This window comes from Pleurodeles waltl, chromosome 7 (genome assembly GCF_031143425.1).
Source record: "Pleurodeles waltl isolate 20211129_DDA chromosome 7, aPleWal1.hap1.20221129, whole genome shotgun sequence".
In the NCBI taxonomy this organism is placed as follows: domain Eukaryota; kingdom Metazoa; phylum Chordata; class Amphibia; order Caudata; family Salamandridae; genus Pleurodeles; species Pleurodeles waltl.
In genome coordinates, this window is record NC_090446.1 from 310181376 (window position 1) to 310199426 (window position 18051).

General features: G+C 46.6%; 1 protein-coding gene across 3 annotated transcripts in view; it reads left to right on the forward strand.

The window, feature by feature from the left end:
* L3MBTL1 (L3MBTL histone methyl-lysine binding protein 1) overlaps positions 1-18051 on the forward strand; it is a 420932-nt gene that overhangs the window by 383888 nt on the left and 18993 nt on the right. For all 3 annotated transcript variants that reach the window (XM_069243749.1, XM_069243751.1, XM_069243750.1), the window contains one exon: positions 17878-17940. In XM_069243749.1, the coding sequence (XP_069099850.1) occupies positions 17878-17940 (63 nt within the window). The remainder of the gene's footprint in view (positions 1-17877; positions 17941-18051) is intronic.

The window sequence follows — 18051 nt, forward strand, 5'->3', positions numbered from 1 at the left end:
ACTATACATTCACCACTATATTTACAAAAACCTGGATGCGCTCAACGTTGTGTTCAACATATTATTCTGTAACTTTTTCACTTGCAGAAGGCAGGCCTTGCCTACGCCTCTATTCACCTCCATTCAGCTGCAGCCGCAGCCTACATGCAGAACAAAGAAGCCTCGTCCCTCTTCAAAATTTGAGTTATTAAGGCCTTCTTAGAGAGTCTCAGGAGGGTGATACCCCCTAGAGTGTCTTTTGCTCCTGTGTGGAATCTCAGTGTTGTACTCACCATGCTCGTGGGGCCACAATTTAAGGCTATGCATCCCTGTCCCCTTAATTTCCTCTCCTGGAAGGTGGCCTTCCTGGTGGCCATTTCTTTGTTTAGACACATTAAGATACAAGCGTTTTTCCTGAAAGAGCCCTTCATCCAGGTCCATGAACACCAGGTTGTTCTTAGGACGAGCTCTAGGTTCCTACTTAAGGTGGTATCACTCTTTTACCTTAAACAAACAATACAGCTCCCAGTCTTGTTCTGATACCAGCTTCAGTTGCAGAAAGAGCACAGCACACAGTGAATGTCAAGACAGCTCTCATGTACTATATTAGCAGGACAAAGCTATTCTGTAAATCTGATCATTTCTGGTCTCCTTTGCAAAGCCTCAAAGAAATAATCACATCTGGAAGGAAGGCATAGCCAGTTGGATAGGCAAATGTATTCAGATCTGCTATCAAAAAGCAGATAGGGTTCTATCTTCTCCACAAAGGGCTTACTCCATCCACAACAAAGGAGCAATCATGGCCATCTAGGATGCATCCCACTAGCGGACAACTGTTAGGCAACAACCAAAATACCACATACCATCATCACACACTATTGTATGGACATCTTAGCCCCGCAACAAGCCATGGTAGGCCAGACAATTAGGACCTTATTTCAGATATCTGCATCGTTCTCACGCTAGCCCTGTCTTCTGGAGGGTTCTGATTTACAGTCTGACCTAAACATGTGTGTAGGAAATCCACCTGTTCTGCATGATAACTGCAAGTTTTTTGCCTTTTGCTGGACCCCATTTTTGCTGGTTTTAGAACCTTGTGCACTTTACCAATACTAATCAAGAGTAAAGGGCATGTGCATCTCCTTTAAACATGGTTATATGGGGTTATTTCTAATTGGCATATTTAACTTACTTACAAGTGCACAACAATGGAAGTGGTGTAAAGTGTAAGTTGAGGCATCATATTCTCTACTCCTGTAGCCCTTATTGCTCTTTAGTGCCATTAATGGCTCCAGTACTGGCCCCAGTTTTCCTTCCATTGTCCATGCAGAGGAGGGTAGGTAAGGGACGGCACGGTCCAACCCTGGGTAAATGTACCTGGAACCCAGTTGGTGATTGCAGGTAATTAAGTACACCAACAGGAGTGGGAAGTGAACAGCTTAACATGTATTTGTGCTAGCTGCCTTGGTGGGGGCTCCTACAGTGCGCATCGGAATTTCTGTAATCTCTGCTCCCTTGACAAGCAACCTTAAAGCTAGTTCTTTATCTCTGAATTTAGAATTTTATGCACCAGGAAAAAATGGCTGTAGACCTAGTTTTAAAAGAAAGTTTAGATCTTGGAACCTAATTTCCTAATACAATCACCAAAATGTCCACTTATTGTGCAATTATTGTGTAAGGCAAAAGCATAAAAAACTAGAAGCCAATTAACCCTCAGTAATTTTGAGAAAGGTTAGGGGAGACCAGTTGAAAATAAATCTCCTTATAGATAAATAAACCACAAACATACCAGCTAAAATTAAACTCAACTGAAAAAAAGATTATGGCTACTATTAACAATTTGCAACTGATCTGCAGAGATTTAGAAGATGAATAAGGAAAGAAGAGAATATATACATGGGGGAAATACAAATCAAATAATCCATAGCCAACTTATTTTACCCTTCCCAGTATCCCAATTAATTCGAAAGAGAATATGGAGGTAATTGTGTAGTATATGAGAAGTTCAGTACCTCTTCTCAAAGGTACAACTGCTACAGTGGGTGCATTCCTGCGGATTGCCAGAACGATAAGGAAAAGGGTGTTTTTCTGCCACCATCGCTTACTCAACCTAAGCACTTCTCCTTCTGGTCTAAGCACTTCTCCTTCTGGTCTTGATGCTTCTTATTGTCCCTTTACGGGTTGCTCTTGTCTTGGCTCATCTCTGATCACAAGGATGTTCCTCGGATGCAACCAAATCAGGGATGTGGAATTCCTAAACGCCCGACGCCCGGGACATATTGTTTGGGGTCAAGGGCAACTAGTTTTCATGTTTATTTGGTTCTTGGGACAAGTAGGCCCAACCCCCTGCAGCACAAATCCTTTGGCTGCCAGTTTACAGACAAGGGGACTGTCTACAGTTGAGGTAATATGTGTCCATATGTTAATGCTGTCCGTACTTGTATTTATGGTTCATTAATGCAAAGCCTTCATTATTAGGGTGAGCGCTGTAAATATACATTTTATGGTCAGACTACACTACTGACATGGCTCCAGTAAAAAAAAGTTTAGCAATATGAGGCTAAGTATAATGCTCCCAGAATGTTCTCTGATTAGATGCAACTGTTTGCAGAATCTTGTAAGCAAGAGTGATGATTATTTGCTTTCAAAATGCATTGTTCAGGAAAAAAATGCAAGTGAGAAAAAAAATGTTTTGCTACTACGAACTTTTAGGTGCTACTTCTTTGAAGCGTCATTTTGTAAAATGTGATGATGCATGCTAGTATTTCCAAAAAGTATTCCTAATCGAAAATCACTGTACCCCTTTTCAACATGATTATGGGAAGCATGAAAATAAACAAGCATGGCAAAGCCAACCGATCCGACTTTCTTTTTTTTTAATTGAGTCTTTTGGTTTCTTCAATGTGTGCCTTAATTTGACATGGCTTTTGTAACACTTTATTGATGTGGGAGCTGCCAGCCCCTCACCACTGTATCAAAGACTGGCAAAAAGAAAAAAAACATTTTGGTCTCAAAAAGCACACACTGACACCAGTGACGTAACAAAGGCCCCGCAGCCCCCTCCAGGCAGGCCCTCTCAGCACAGCACAGCACCTGTCCTGAGTGAGTCTTGGTTGGGCGGTTCCATGTTCTTTGCAGGGGGGCCCCCCTCTCCAGTTTCGTTACACCACTGATTGCCACAGTAGTTCCTGGCACTGAACAAAACTACTTTGGGTGCCAATATGCTCCTTGTGGAAGAGCAGAATGTGATCACTCACAGTAAAGCCAGCCGACAGATAGAGAAATAGAAGTTTTATAAAAACAAAATGTCTTTGTTAAAGCCATACCTAATTAGGGCCCAATTCTTAAAGAGAGTTACAAAAGTGCACCCATGATATATGTCTTTGAATTAGTGGCTGTCATGAATTCACAATAACTTACAGACGTAGGCCAGGAAATACTACTTCTAGAAAATATTTGTGAACTGTATTTTAGCACGAGCAAGTATGCATGTGTAGCTGTGCTCATGTGAAAATCTGTTGCGCGCTTACAAGTTTACTTTCCCTCCAACCACTTTTTTCCCAACCATGGAAGAACATCTACTTCTGCCATTGTCAGGAGTAAATTCCCAACCTTTCTCATTATGGGAAAAGATAAGAGAAGAGCTGGTGAAAATCCTTAAAACATGATAGTAGGTTTGCAAACTCAAAGGCATTCAAGCCCTAGAACTATTGCTTACTGCTTTCTCCAGCCCCAGGACACAGATCTGCGGAAAAGTGGAAACATAAGGAAATTGCTATAGTAGGGATTGAAATTGCAAGTATTCAAGCCCTACAGTAGTAGTCCTGGCATAATCGGAGCTCTTATATAATGAGATTGATGCCATAATATCTCGCCGCACTACATGGCACCAAAGTGACAAGTAGATTTTTTTTACAGGACAAGTAGATTTAAGAAGCAATGTGTCCCTTGGACAAGTAGACATTTTAATAAATTCCACACCCCTGCAGATGCTTGTGATCAACTAGCGAAGGTGATGCAGTTAACTTCTCCGGCAACAAAAATGGAAAACTAAAGAGGAAAAAAGTCATAAAATATCTCTTCAGCAGAAAACGAAAGCACACAAGTAACAACTTACTTTAAAAAACAGGCCATACAAAAAAACAAAGCAAACATGACATAGAAAAATAGTCCCTGTTTTATTTGCATTATATACTGATGTCCAAGAATCTTCTCTTGTGAAGACTTGAAAGGAGTCCCACAATTTAGTTTTTTTGTGATTTCTTGGTTCTGTAGGTTCATCAGCCCCATCTTCGAAACAGAGGAGTGCCTATCCTCCAACCTCTAGAGTCTAGGTGAACCTATAGATCTCCTAGCCACTGGAGACAATGTAATCAGAGTCCCAGCAAATGTAAGGGGGAAGTATGTTGATTTCTGTGACAACCCAGGCCAGAGTGCATCTCCTATTGTCTAAGTTCCTTCATTCCAGGAGTCAAAATATACACGTTAATGTGCCAGGAGCCAGGGTACTTACCAGTGAAGCACAACTCCTTAGCTGCGTCTCCCTTTGCCTGAGAGGAAGAGAGTAGACATGTTTGCCGACAAACCCCACAGGCTGTGCTGTAAGCATGGCTCATGGAAGATCAGTGTAGCCACAAAGGGACAGTCTAGTTGTAACACTTAGAGATCCGCTTTTTCATACAGTTCTCTTCCGGTCCAATCATCTTCATCTTCTGAATGCCCAAATATCAAGCTACTTCTTCACCGCTAGCTGCTATATTTATTGGACGACTAAGTTCTGCATTTACCCAACTGTCAAGCACTAGGCCTTAGTGACCAGTCCTTAGAAATCTGGACATTTCAGAGTTCTCTTAGTGGGTTGGAGTTGAGATACTTAAGGGCATATTTAAGAAAAGTGGCGCTGCACTGTGTGCAGCGCCACTTTTCTGGTACCCTTTACCGCCCCCCTACTGCCACCATGTGTGTGCCGGATTTAAAATACGGCGCATCATGGTGCAGGTTAGGGGGCAATAGCCTCTTTTTTCATGACGCTATTGATGTACTCTGCAGGAGTTGTGCCAAAATATTGATGCAACTCCTGCAGAGTACAAAGGGGCCCATTATGAATAATGGAAGCCCCTGTTAATGCTTGCTCTGAGCAGGTGTTAAAAGTGCGCCATTTTTTTGCCCCCTCCCCCCCCTTAACGGGGGAACACCCCTTTTGCAAGCCTTATGCCTGGCGCAGGCATAATGTAGCACAAAGGGTTACAAAGTGGCTCAATGCATGCATTGCACCACTTTGTAAATGTGGCGCGGGAGTTTGGCCTTGTTGGGCCACATTAGCGTTAAAACATTACGCTAATGTGGCGCAAGGTGGCGCTAGGGGCTTTTAAATAGGCCCCTTAGGGGATTATTTACAAGCCCCTTGCGCCACCGGTGTGTCACTTCTTATATGGAAAAAAGTATACATATGCCCCCAGGGATGTGGAATTCCTATCGCTTGACGTCCAAGATATATTGTTTGGGGTCAAGGGCAACTAGTTTTCATGTTTATTTTGTCTTTTGGACAAGTAAATCCAACCCCCTGCAGCACTAACCCTTTGGCTGCCAGTTTATAGACAAGGGAACTTTTCTGCAGTTGAGGTAATATGTGTCCATATGTTACTGTTGTTCAAACTTATATTTATGGTTCATTAATGAAAATCCTTCATTATTAGGGTGAGCGCTGTAAATAAACGTTTTAAGGTCACACTGCACTACTGAAGGTGGTTCCAGTAAAAAAAAAAAAAAAGACAAAGTGTACACAGGTTTGAAAAGTTTAATAATATGAGGCGAAGTATAATGCTCCCAGAATGTTCTCTGATTAGATGCAAATGTTTGCAGAAGCTTGTAAGCAAGAGTGATGATTATCTGCTTTCAAAATACAATGTTCAGGAAAAAAATGCAAGATGGAAAAAAAACGTTTTGCAACTCCAAAATTTTAGGTGCTATTTCTTTGAAGCGTCATTTAGTAAGATGTGTTGATGCATGCTAGTATTTTCAAAAAATATTCCTAATCGAAAATCACTTCAACATGATTATGGGAAGCATGAAAATAAACAAGTACAGCAAAGCCAACGGATCCAACTTTTTTTTTTTTTTTTTTAATTGAGTCTTTTGGTTTCGTCAATGTGTGTCTTAATTTGACATGGCTTTTGTAACACTTTATTGGTGTGGAAGCTGCCAGTCCCTCACCATTGTAGCAAAGACTGGCAAAAAGAAAAAAAAAACATTTTGGTCTCAGAAAGCACACACTGTCACCAGTGACATAACAAAGGCCCCGCAGCCCCCACCAGGCAGGCCCTCTCAGCACAGTACAGCACCTGCCCTGAGTGAGTCTTGGGAGGGCAGTTCCATGTTCTTTGCAGGGGGGGCCCCCTCCAGTTTCGTTACGCCACTGATTGCCACAGTAGTTCCTGGCACTGAACAAAACTACTTTGTGTGCCAATATGCTCCTTGTGGAAGAGCAGAATGTGATAACTCACAGTAAAGCCAGCCGACAGATTGAGAAATAGAAGTTTTATAAAAACAAAATGTTTTTGTTAAGGTCATACCTAATTAGGGCCCAATTCTTAAAGAGAGTTACCACAGTGCACCCATGAAATATGTCTTTGAATTAGTGGCTTTCATGAATTCACAAGAACTTACAGAAGTAGGCCAGGAAATCATACTTATAGAAAATATTTGTGAACTGTAGTTTAGCACGAGCAAATATGCATGTCCAGCTGTGATCATGTGAACATCTGTTGAGCGCCTAAAAGTTCACTTTCCCTCCAACCACTTTTTTCCCACCCCTGGAAGAACTTCTGCCATTGTCAGGAGTAAATTTCCAACCTTTCTCACTATGGGAAAAGATTAGAGAAGAGCTGGTGAAAATCCTTAAACCATGCAAGTTAGTAGGTTTGCAGACTCAAAGGGATTCCAACTCTAGAACTATTGCTTACTGCTTCCTTCAGCCCCAGTACATAAATCTGCGGAAAAGCAGAAAAATAAGGAAATTGCTATAGTAGGGATTGAAATTGTAAGTATTCAAGGCCTACAGTAGTAGTCCTGGCATAATCGGAGCTCTTATATAATGAGATTGCTGCCATAATGTGTCGCCGCACTATATGGCACCAAAGGGACAAGTAGATTTTTTCTTTTTACAGGACAAGTAGATTTAAGAAGCAACGTGTCCCATGGATAAGTAGATATTTTAATAAATTCCACACCCTGTCCCCTTAGTAGGGACTGTGAATGGCGGATCGCTCTATGGGTTGTTTGCTGACATTAAAAGATCAAATGTGGGCGTGCACAGATTGGCCTCTAGTTTATTTTCATTTAGTAGATGAGTAGGCGTAGCAATAAATAGTGGTTGTTTGAATTTCTACTGAAATGCATTCTTAAGCCGAAGGTGTTATTGTTGTGTTGTCATGCATTGTTATTATGCTCATCTTTCACTCAGATTCCCCGCCCAAATTAATCCCTAGTTTTCCTGTCCTTATTCAGGAGAATCTGTAACCACAGTACAAGGCACACTCACTAGCTGCAGTGAGGATACTTATTTTGAACTCTGGGGCTAATCTACTCTCAGCACACAGTCTTAATTCAGCCCAACGCTCTCAGGCAGCATCACTCCCAGACAAAACAATAAGTAATAAGCAATTGTCAAGACTTGGATGAACGCCAACTACCTGCTCAATGTATGTTTTGTAAAGTGCTAACAAGTCATAATTTTTCTGTTTCTGAGCATTTTAATCCACTGCAAAACGTAATAATGCAAACATTTTAAGCAATCTACAAGTTAAAAGAACGGGTTATGTAATACACCTTCACTATTTCAAATGATTTTTACTTCATACTTGTCACATCCCTTTGTCATTCGATCTGCAAGGTGTTTCTCTTCGGACATACGGTAAGAGGAGACACGAAACAGTGAATCACTTTGACTATTTAAGTATGAGTCCTACTACCGGCCATGGAGATAAATCATTATCACAAGGTAGAGATGTACTTGAAACAAGGCATTTGCAATGAGAAGACACAGGGCAGGCATGGCAGCCCAAGAGCCACTAAAGTAAAATAGTAAGCATAACCCAAATACAACTAGCCACACACGTTCTCGTTTTGGCACACCTATGCATCGAGGACTGCTGCTGCCAGTGCTGGCCTCTTTTGAGATAGTTCAGCACAACTGACTACCGGATTGTCGGAGGCTGAAACCTATCCAAGAAAATCTTGTACACAGCAAGCCTTTGAGCACTAGTTTGAAAGTCTTGACCTGGAACAGGCTTAATGGTTCTTACTAGGTTAGGGATCAAGAAAAGGCAATTATAAACTAGCAATCAATGGAACTATGATTACTGAAAATCATTAGGCTTTGGGCGCGAACAAAAGCATAGTCTGACTACAAGTCTTTACAAGAGGCAAACAATTGCTCGATGGTGTTATCTTTGAATCAGATGTGGCATTTTGTCCCAAGCATGCTTTAACAACCTCCCTGCAAAATAAGAAAATTCTGGAGTGCTCCATCACCCTCGGAGAAATGCCAGTGGTGTGGTACGGTGAATAACTTACCAAATTTACTGTTTGATTGCATGGTGTACACTTCGATCAGATAAACAAAAAATTCAGTCCCAACTAAAGAATAAGATAGTAGGCAGATTAGAACACGATTGTTCATCTGTCAGAATACTGACCAATCAAAAATGTTAAAACAATAGTCCGCTTCTTGGGGTAACCCAGACTCTTCAAACTAAATGATTGAAGATGGTAGTATCTCTAGATAACCAGATTGATCTATTGGTTATCTGAACCAGTAGACATACATCTTGGGAGGTGGTGTAGGTTCTGAGTCAGCAATCTATTCTACCTACAGTATGGCTAAAATGATCTGAGTAAATTTTGCAGGACATTGTGGCCACGGATGTCAAGATGGCGGTGGCACTCTTAAGAGTGCTCGGGACCCCACCGTCATCCGTCCGGAACCTGCCACCATAATCGATCCCTGGAATCCTCGGCTGTGGTGTGGGTACTGCCTGAGTACCTCCCGGCTCCCGTGGGTCCGAGTCCAGGGCTCCGGGAGGCCGTAGCAGTGCCAGAAGAGGAGCGACCCCAAGCACCGGACCGCGCCCCGGAGGAGGAGCGCCGGATGCCCCGGGCTGGGGTGTGAGTCACGGACGGACGCCTCTGGGCCGGATCTCCCAGGGACGCGGGGGTTGCGGAGAGAGGTGCTTTCCCCCTCGGCGTGCCTGGGTGAGCCGCGGCTGTTCGCGGCCAAGCGGAGGAGGGGCGGGGCCGTTGCTGCGGAACTCCGTGGACGGCCCGCCTGAAGACGGCCGGGGCCCCGGGGTCTGGAGAGCGGTGCGGGGCAGCCGTGGCCCGGGTCGGGCAAAACGAAGAAAAGAAGAAAAGATCAAAGAGATCGCACCCCTGGGGCTGGAGACCTCGGGGTTTCAAAAAAGATCCTGCCAGGCGGTGCCGCGGCCCCGACCGGGCGCGGGCTGAGAGGAGAGGAGAGGTGCCCGCTCACCTGGGGGAGCTCCCGGACCGGCACCTGAAATTTGGAGCGCCCGGGCCAGACCCATGTCGTCACAGCGGGTGAATATACAGAGCTGCCGGTATACATGGATAAGAAAGTAAGGGGCGAAGGAGAGTTTCAAGCTGGCTTAGAAATAAGGGGGACTCTGCCCAACCCTGATTCAAGCGAGGCCAACGGAGAGGAGTGGGGAGTCACGGGAGACCTAGGCGACTGAGGCCCTGGCGTTGGAGGGGGTTGCCCAATGATTTGTGCCCACCGAAGCACCAATTACTCCAAACTGGCCTGGAGGCGGCACCCACGAAAGACGCAGAGACAATAGCGGGGACGTCGGGAGAGAGACTGAGGTACCTGTGGGGTCTAACGGTTCACCAACCCCCCTGGCTTGCAACCGGAGAAGAGAGAGGCCCCCCCGCCGGCCATTTTGGTCCTGAGGTCGCCTTGTGACAGCGCAGTCGACTCCAATCCTCTCGTGGACTGACTGGAGGTCTTGAAGCCCCTCCCGGAAATATTGCCGAACCAATAGACACCGTCGGACTGGACTCCGCCCTCGGGGGTGGTCAGCTGGACTCAGAGCTGCCTCGGACAGAAGGGACACAAGATCCTAACCGCGACCGGACCCCACCTTAACGGGGACGTAACTGTGCTTACTCTGCAACACTGACACAATGGGGAAGGACAGAGCCCCCAAGCAAACACATCCATCCCAGCAGAAAATTGACCAGTTCACCACGCCGGCGGCTCCACAAACCAGAGGCGACACCCCACCCACCGATCAAGCCGCAGAAGGGGTCAACTCTATCCTGCTTGCAATCCAAACCTCACAACGAGCAGTGGAATCCAAAATTGGAGAGGTGAGAGAAGAGATGGGCCTCGTGAGACAAGACCTCAGAAACGCGGTGGGCCGAATCACAGAGGTGGAGACCCGTGTTTCGCAAACCGAGGATGACTTGGCCGATCTAAGATCCAAGGTAACCCACCTGCAAACGCGGACCGGAGAACTCCATCGTAGAGCTGAGGATGCGGAGAATCGCTCCAGACGCAACAACCCGCGCGTCGTTGGCATGCCAGAAGGAGCTGAAGATGGCAAGGCCACCGAATTCCTGGAAAAATTGATTAAATCCTGGATGCCAGAGAACTCTCTTTCGCCATGGTTCGCGATAGAGCGAGCGCACAGGGCCCTGGCCCCAAGGCCTCCGCCGGGGGGCCCCCGGCGTCCCCTGATTGCGCGCTTCTTCAATTTTAAAGACCGTGATGCCATCCTCAGAGAAGCTAGATGCTCCGCCAACCTCCTCTGGAACAGTCAGAAAATCTTGATTTTCCCGGACTACACACGTGAAGTCCAAGCTAAACGTCGATCACATGAATAAGTGAAGCAGAAGCTGAGAGCTATGCAACTCTCATATATGCTCCTCTTCCCGGCTCGCCTGAAGGTGATCCTGGCTGATAAAGCGCATTTCTTCGAATCGCCCGAGGAGGCATGGGACTGGCTGACAGAAGAGGGCCTGAGAAGTCGCAAAGGCCCGACCGGTCCGCCCAAGGACCCAAAGGGACGCGCCAGAGTATCCATGCGGTCCCGAGGAGGGGTCGGAAGCGTACCAGATCCAGGCGTGGCAGACTCAGAAGTCCCAGCAGCCGAACAGAAGAGGAGGCCTGCGTGACCCGGGATCCCCCACCGGAGGGGGGCCCGACCGACAACCTGGGAGATCAGACCGCGGGAGAGGAGAAGATAGATGATCGCTTGAGCGAGTCCCCCGACCTTGGTTGATGGGGATCCCGCACGCGCTGGACTCCGGCTCGTTGGGACCCTCCGGCGGCGCCAGGTACCACTCCACGCTGATGGAACAGGGGTGCACGGGGGTTACCACTCTGCTGTGCACCCCAGTGACTTTACCAAGGGTGAGGGTCTCCCGCTAAGTTAATTGCAATTGATCCGACATGCAGGAGGGGTCCACCACTCCACTCAGAGGCAGTCTACATGGCTGTATTGCCCCGGTTGGGCTTTAGGGCGACAGATGCTTCAAGGGTAGAAGTATGGGGATGGGGGAAGTTGGGTTGTTTAAAGCTCACGTTAGGGCTTAGTGTAGTGGTTAGGATAAGTTACCGAAACAGCACCGACACCTATCGTATAGATTCATGTCACTCATTATATCCGTCTCTGGGTCCCAAGTTGAGCCCCTAATTTCCCAACACACAGATATGGCGCAAGTGGACTCTCCACTGACACAGATCTTATCCTGGAATGTCAATGGCCTCCTAGATAAAGTCAAAAGATCTGCAGTGTTTAGTACGCTGCGCAGATACAACCCCACAGTGGTCCTGCTACAGGAGACCCACCTACTTGGCACCAAGTGCCCCATCCTGGCTCTTGCAGGTTTTTACAAGGTTTTTCACGCAGGATTCGCAAGAGGTTCCAGGGGGGTGGCCATCCTATTCCACCGCTCACTGCCAACAGTAATTACCTCCACTACATCCGACCCACAGGGCGGATTCGTAATGGTGACCGGTACATTACACGGTTCAACGGTTAATTTTGTGTGTGCATACGCTCCCCCAGCCGGCTTCGAGTCCTTTCTATCAAATCTACACCGGACGCTCATTGCCCTCCCACAGGGACTCACACTCATAGGGGGAGACTTTAATTCAGTCTTGGACCCCAATATAGACATAACCGGACCTGTCTCCTCGACCCGAACAGTGAGAGCATCCATCCTGAGCGGGTGGATGATAAAGTTGGGACTGTGTGAGGTATGGAGGACATGGCACCCCAGGGCACGACAGTACACCCACACTTCGGCGGCACACCACTCTCAAGCAAGAATTGATCTTGTGTTTATGCCTGCCCTGGACATCTCTAGAGTGACTGGTGCTGAGATATTGGCTCGAGGAGTCTCAGACCACTCCCCAGTCCGCATCCGACTGGGGAGCGTAACCCCCAATCAGCGCCACAGGTGGCACATGAATGCATGGTATCCACAGGACGATGATTACACCTGTGAAATAAGGGACCACCTTACCCAATATTTCGATAACAACCTGGGGTCCGTTCAGTCCCCGGGCACGATCTGGGCAGCGTGCAAAGCCACACTAATAGGCTACGCGAAGCATTGCGTTTGCGCCCGTGAGAGGGCCCGGGACCGACAGGTGACAGCCCTCGAGGCCAGAGCCCTCGCGCTGGAACGCTCTACGACCACTGCCACATCAGCCTCAGTTCTGCGACGCCTAACAGCAATCAGGGAGGAAATAAAGCAATTGGTACTCGAGGCCGCAAAACATGCTTGGAGGGCTTCGGCGGCTCGTGTGTATGGGTGGGGTGATAAAAACGGCAAATCTTTCATTGGTTGGCCACGCCCCCACTGGCCAACAGAGTTGTCCCCGAGGTCGTGGACGAGGCAGGCTTGGTCACGAGAACCCCTAGTGGTATAGCGAGGAGCTTTGCGTCCTATTACGCTCATCTATATGCGTTGCGTCACCGCCCACTAATTGAAAGGGAGTCCCCTTTCCTGAACGACATCACTCTCCCTAGCATCCCACATACAACTAAGATGCTCCTGGATGAAGCCATAAAATTGGACGAAATCATGACAGCCATCGCAGGTCTGAAGCCAGGTAAAACACCCGGACTGGACGGGTTCCCGGCTGAGCTCTACAAAAGATGCGGGGACATCTTATGCCCCCACCTACTTAATATGTTTAACGAGGCAGAGAAGATCGGCCGCTTCCCCGATGGGATAGACCAGGCCACAGTAGTGGTGATCCCAAAGACCCAGCCACCCTCACGTGATCTCTCGGCCTGTAGACCAATCTCCCTGCTGAATGCGGAGATTAAGGTACTATCAACTTTACTTGCTACAAGACTGAAAGTGGTGCTCCCCACACTGGTGCGCCCGGATCAATGTGGCTTTATGCCCTCCCGCAGCACCAGACATTGCATTAGGAGACTACAAGTCGCACTGGCTCATCGCGGCGCCCTGGCTGGATCCCCCCTCTCGCTTTACTCCTAATAGACTTTGAAAAAGCCTTCGATACAGTGGACTGGTCATATCTAGAACAAGTCTTAAGAAGGAAAGGATTTGGACCCAAATTTCGAGGCCTTGTAAAATTGCTTTACTCCAACCCAACCGCCCGTGTTCAGGTAAACGGGGTGGCCTCTGATCCATTCCCTAACTGTCGCGGAACCCGCCAGGGATGTCCGTTGTCGCCGCTGCTCTTCGCCCTTGCGATTGAGCCACTGGCCAAGATGTTGAGAGAGGACCCGCTGATAACGGGCTGGGTGTGGCCCACAAGCCCAGAAGACCGAGTAGCATTGTACGCAGATGACGTATTCATTTACCTTTCCAACCCAGCAGCGAGTGGCCTTCGTGTCTTAGAACTCCTGGACCTCTTCTCGCAAGCCTCGGGTCTAACTCTGAATCCCAGTAAATCCCTGCTGATCCCCCTACACCCCTCGAGAGACTGCATAAACTGGCAGGAGAGCATCCCAATCCGTCGTAACAGTTTCAAGTATCTAGGAGTCTACATAACTCTGCTGCCCGAACTGACCTCGGAACTTAACATCACACCACTTCTTAGGAAAACTAAAAAAGACCTCCAGCGCTGGCGGGACTTACCACTCAACACACTGGGTAGAATTGCACTATACAAAATGATGATACTCCCCAGCTTCCTATACCAGTTGCAAAACTTCCCATATCCAATCCCCCGGAAATGGTTTAACGACATCGAGTCGAATGCACGCCTTTTTCTACGGCAGGGCTCCCGATCTAAGCTATCCCTTACTACATGTCAAAGAGACGTAAGTGAAGGAGGTATGGGAATGTCCAACATTTATTTCTACTACCTGGCCATGCGCCTACAGGTGATCAACGACTGGCTGTCGGGAGGCTGGACGGACCCTGCATATAGACTAGAGCTCCAGACGTTAGGATACGGCGGGGTCTTTGACGCTCCATACGGAGGAGCGATTCCACAGACCACCCCCGAGGTTACTAGGCTGGTATTGACGGGGTGGCGAGCGGCACAGAAGGCCACGGGGTGGTGGCCCTGACTAACTCAACAGACACCTCTTTGGCAGGGGAGATGGTTGAAGGAAGTTTCTATGCTAGAGGGATTCCAGAAATGGGACACTATAGGAATATCCACCCTGGTTGACATTTGGGGGGACTCACAAATCCGGTCCTTCGAGGAGCTTCAGAAATCACACTCTTTAAACAAGACCCAATTTCATAAATACCTGCAACTTAGGCATGCCTTGCTAGTACACCTACACCCCGGGGATAGCATCCCAGATCACAGCCCACTCGAGGCGAAGGTCATGATGGGACACCTAAACAAAGGAGGGGTCTCCCAGATTTACCGAACTATCCTTGCAAATGCAACTCCCCCCCCCCCCTTGAGAAGCTACGCCAGAAATGGGAGGGTTGGGTGGACTCCATAGAAGACCTAGATTGGAGAGAAGCATTAACAGCCCCCCGGAACCTGGCCATATCTACACGATTTCAGCTGCTACAAACCCTCTACTTGCACTCAGCTTACCTTATCCCTAAAAGGCTCCACAAAGCCAATCTCCGCCCCACAGACGAGTGCCCCCGTTGCTCTCAACCAAGAGCCGACTTCTTCCACATGATTTGGGCCTGCCCAATTATAGAGTCATACTGGGGGTCGGTCCTGGGGGAGATCTCCGAGGTCCTACAGGCCGAGATAGAGTTATCTCCGATTCCAGTTTTGTTGGGGGCCATGGGCGAGATAGGGCTCAACAGAGCGAATCGAACCTTCCTGGGAGTGGCTTGCTTGGTGGCAAAGAGAGACATCATGTCAGAGTGGAAGGCCGTAAAAGCTCCGTCCCTCGCCAAATGGAGACGAGGAATGGACTGGTGTGCAAGATGTGAAAAACTTGTATACGAAGTGAGGGGGTACCCAGACAAGTACAACAGAGTATGGGGGAATTGGGACAGTCTACTGAACATTTGATTAACCCATGAGAATAGATTTCCCCAAAACTATTTGGAGAGGCCTTGTGGCTGGTGGGAAGTGGCGCATCTAGATGCAGTCCCTGCTTTGTAACAAGACAAGGACCAAGCCCACTGGGGACAGTATGAAGACGAAGCCGGACTTTATTGGGCACTGTGATAGGGGGGTCAGCAGATCCGGCATTCTGTTGATCGAAGCATGCCCAGACCCTAATCCCTGTCCCAGTCACATGGAACCCACTGAGGTTTTCAAAAGCATTAGGACTGGAAAGACGATCAAGTCGGATGTGACAGGTGTTACATCCCAAAGATGGTGTTGGGTTGTCGGTATTTGTATTGGTATCACTTGTTGTTATAATGTTTTTATTGTTTCTTTTACCTTAAATAAATAAAAAAAATCTTTATAAAAAAAAAAAATGTTGCAGGACATACACTGCATACCAAAACACAACTGAAACCTCGGAAGTCCTCACTCTTCGACATTCCACCCTGGGCTTTCATTATATTTTATTTAGGTAAACTGTACTTCTGTCTACCCATTTGTGGAAACTCCCTTTTGCTACATTTTTCCCAAAAAAGGCTTCTTTTCTTACTTAATTGCACGTATTCATTGTTGTATGGTAACCTGCGCGTCTTCATTCTGTGTTTTATACTGTGGAAAAGGTTTATATGATCAGGGGTGTAGTTTGGTGGGGTGGGGGTAGCGGGGTGTTACACTCCCCTAATACATCTATTTTGTGATAAATAGTTGGGTGCATTGTGCTTTCAGTTGGTTATGGTGAGGTGTCTGTCGGATTTCACGAATAATTTTTACACGCAGACAAAAACGCACACACACTCTCTAAAGACTTCAAAAAAAATTATTTCACAAAACAATGTGCTTTCTCTCAGTGCACCTAACAATCCGCAGTCCTCTCTCTTTCCACTGTCTCTTAAGCCCCTCTCGTGCGCCCTGCTTGTGGTATGATGTTTTTGAACATCATGTGCCAGCCTGATTGTCGGGCAATCTGATTCGAACAACTCCGCAATCATACTAACCAAGCTATGCCCCTGCATATGATTATAAAATATACATTTCAATTTGTTGTGCGTGTGGTTCATATATCTCAACCTCAAACCAGCTATATTAACCTAAAATGGTGCATCTTCTAACAAAAACCACGAGGTCAGTAAGGCCTGAGAGCTTCAAATAATTTGTCTGGAATTCAGTGTAGATAAATACCTTCAGAACTGGAGGCAACCTCCAGTCTGCACATCAGTTAAACAGTTAAGAAGATATCATTCTTCTTAAGGTTCCACCTTTTATTCATTACAGAAGGAGGAGGAGGAACAAATTCAGGTTTTTCCTGCACCATTTTTTCTGATCCTCCGCCTGCATTGTTAGAGGTATCAGGCTGTAGTCTCAGAAATCTCATCTAAGCCGTTGTGTGGCACGTATCAAATTTCTCCTTTTTGACACTCTCACAAAATTAAGGAGCTCTTTGTAAACATTTGCATTCGTTTAAAATTCTCCTGGGTGGTGCTCTTGTGTGAGCTCTTCCTATTAGGGCTTATTTGAAAGGATCGAGGGGAGAAAGGAGCTGTGCTATTTGAATCAGAGTCCATACCCAGGGATTCATCTGGTTCTCTTTGATTCCGACCCTGTTCCTCTATTGGTAATCACCCATTGGGACTTCACCATTACCCGGGGATGAAGTGGTAAACATTGGGGCATGTTTGTGAAGGTAATACATAGGTTGTAGTGGTGGATGCACTGTGAGTCTTTCGAGACAGCTCTGACCTAGCGTTACTAACAGATTACAAAATAAATTTGTCAGTATAAAACAAAATTAGCAACCTTTTTTGATATTTTCCTAATGTAAAAGAGTCTGTTCCTGGTAATTAATTTAGCATTGATGTCCCTTTCACTATGATTAATGTCTGCCATGGAAAGTACATCTCTATTCTGCTTTAGTGTAGTTAAACGGTGTGGATTAGACAACCCAGTAGCTCTGCAGATTTGTTAAACTTCGATTTATTGTCATAGCTTTTTGATTCCAAGGAGAAAACAATTGTGTTTCCATAGTTGCCTCTATTTCCCAGTATTCACATAAAAATACTAGCTCTGTTTCTGAAATATCAGCCTTGTAGCAACCATAATCAAATGTCATAAAAGGGGGCTCTGTAAACTGTAAAGGGGAACCTGACATTATGGAGCTAATGTTCAATCGTTGTAGAGAATGCCTTTTGAATGAAATTACCCTCGAGAAAAGTAGGGGTCATGGTGGTGAGGAGATAGAGAGACCATAGAAACTGAATTTGTGAATATGAAAAATGTACATTGACTTGCATATTATTATGAGAGGATTGGACAGTAGCCCTGTATAGTGACTTGTTTTTCTTCTTTACCTTCAGGTGTTCACCTTTGTTCAGAATCTGACAGGTTGTGAGGACCAAGCCAGACTCTTCAAAGATGAGGTTAGTGGAAGGCAAGGGAACTTCAGGAGCCTGTTATTGCTATGTAAGTCTCTGATGTTTTGAGCTTTCCGAGCCCATTAGCTGAAGGAACTCCCTCCTAACCCACAGCAG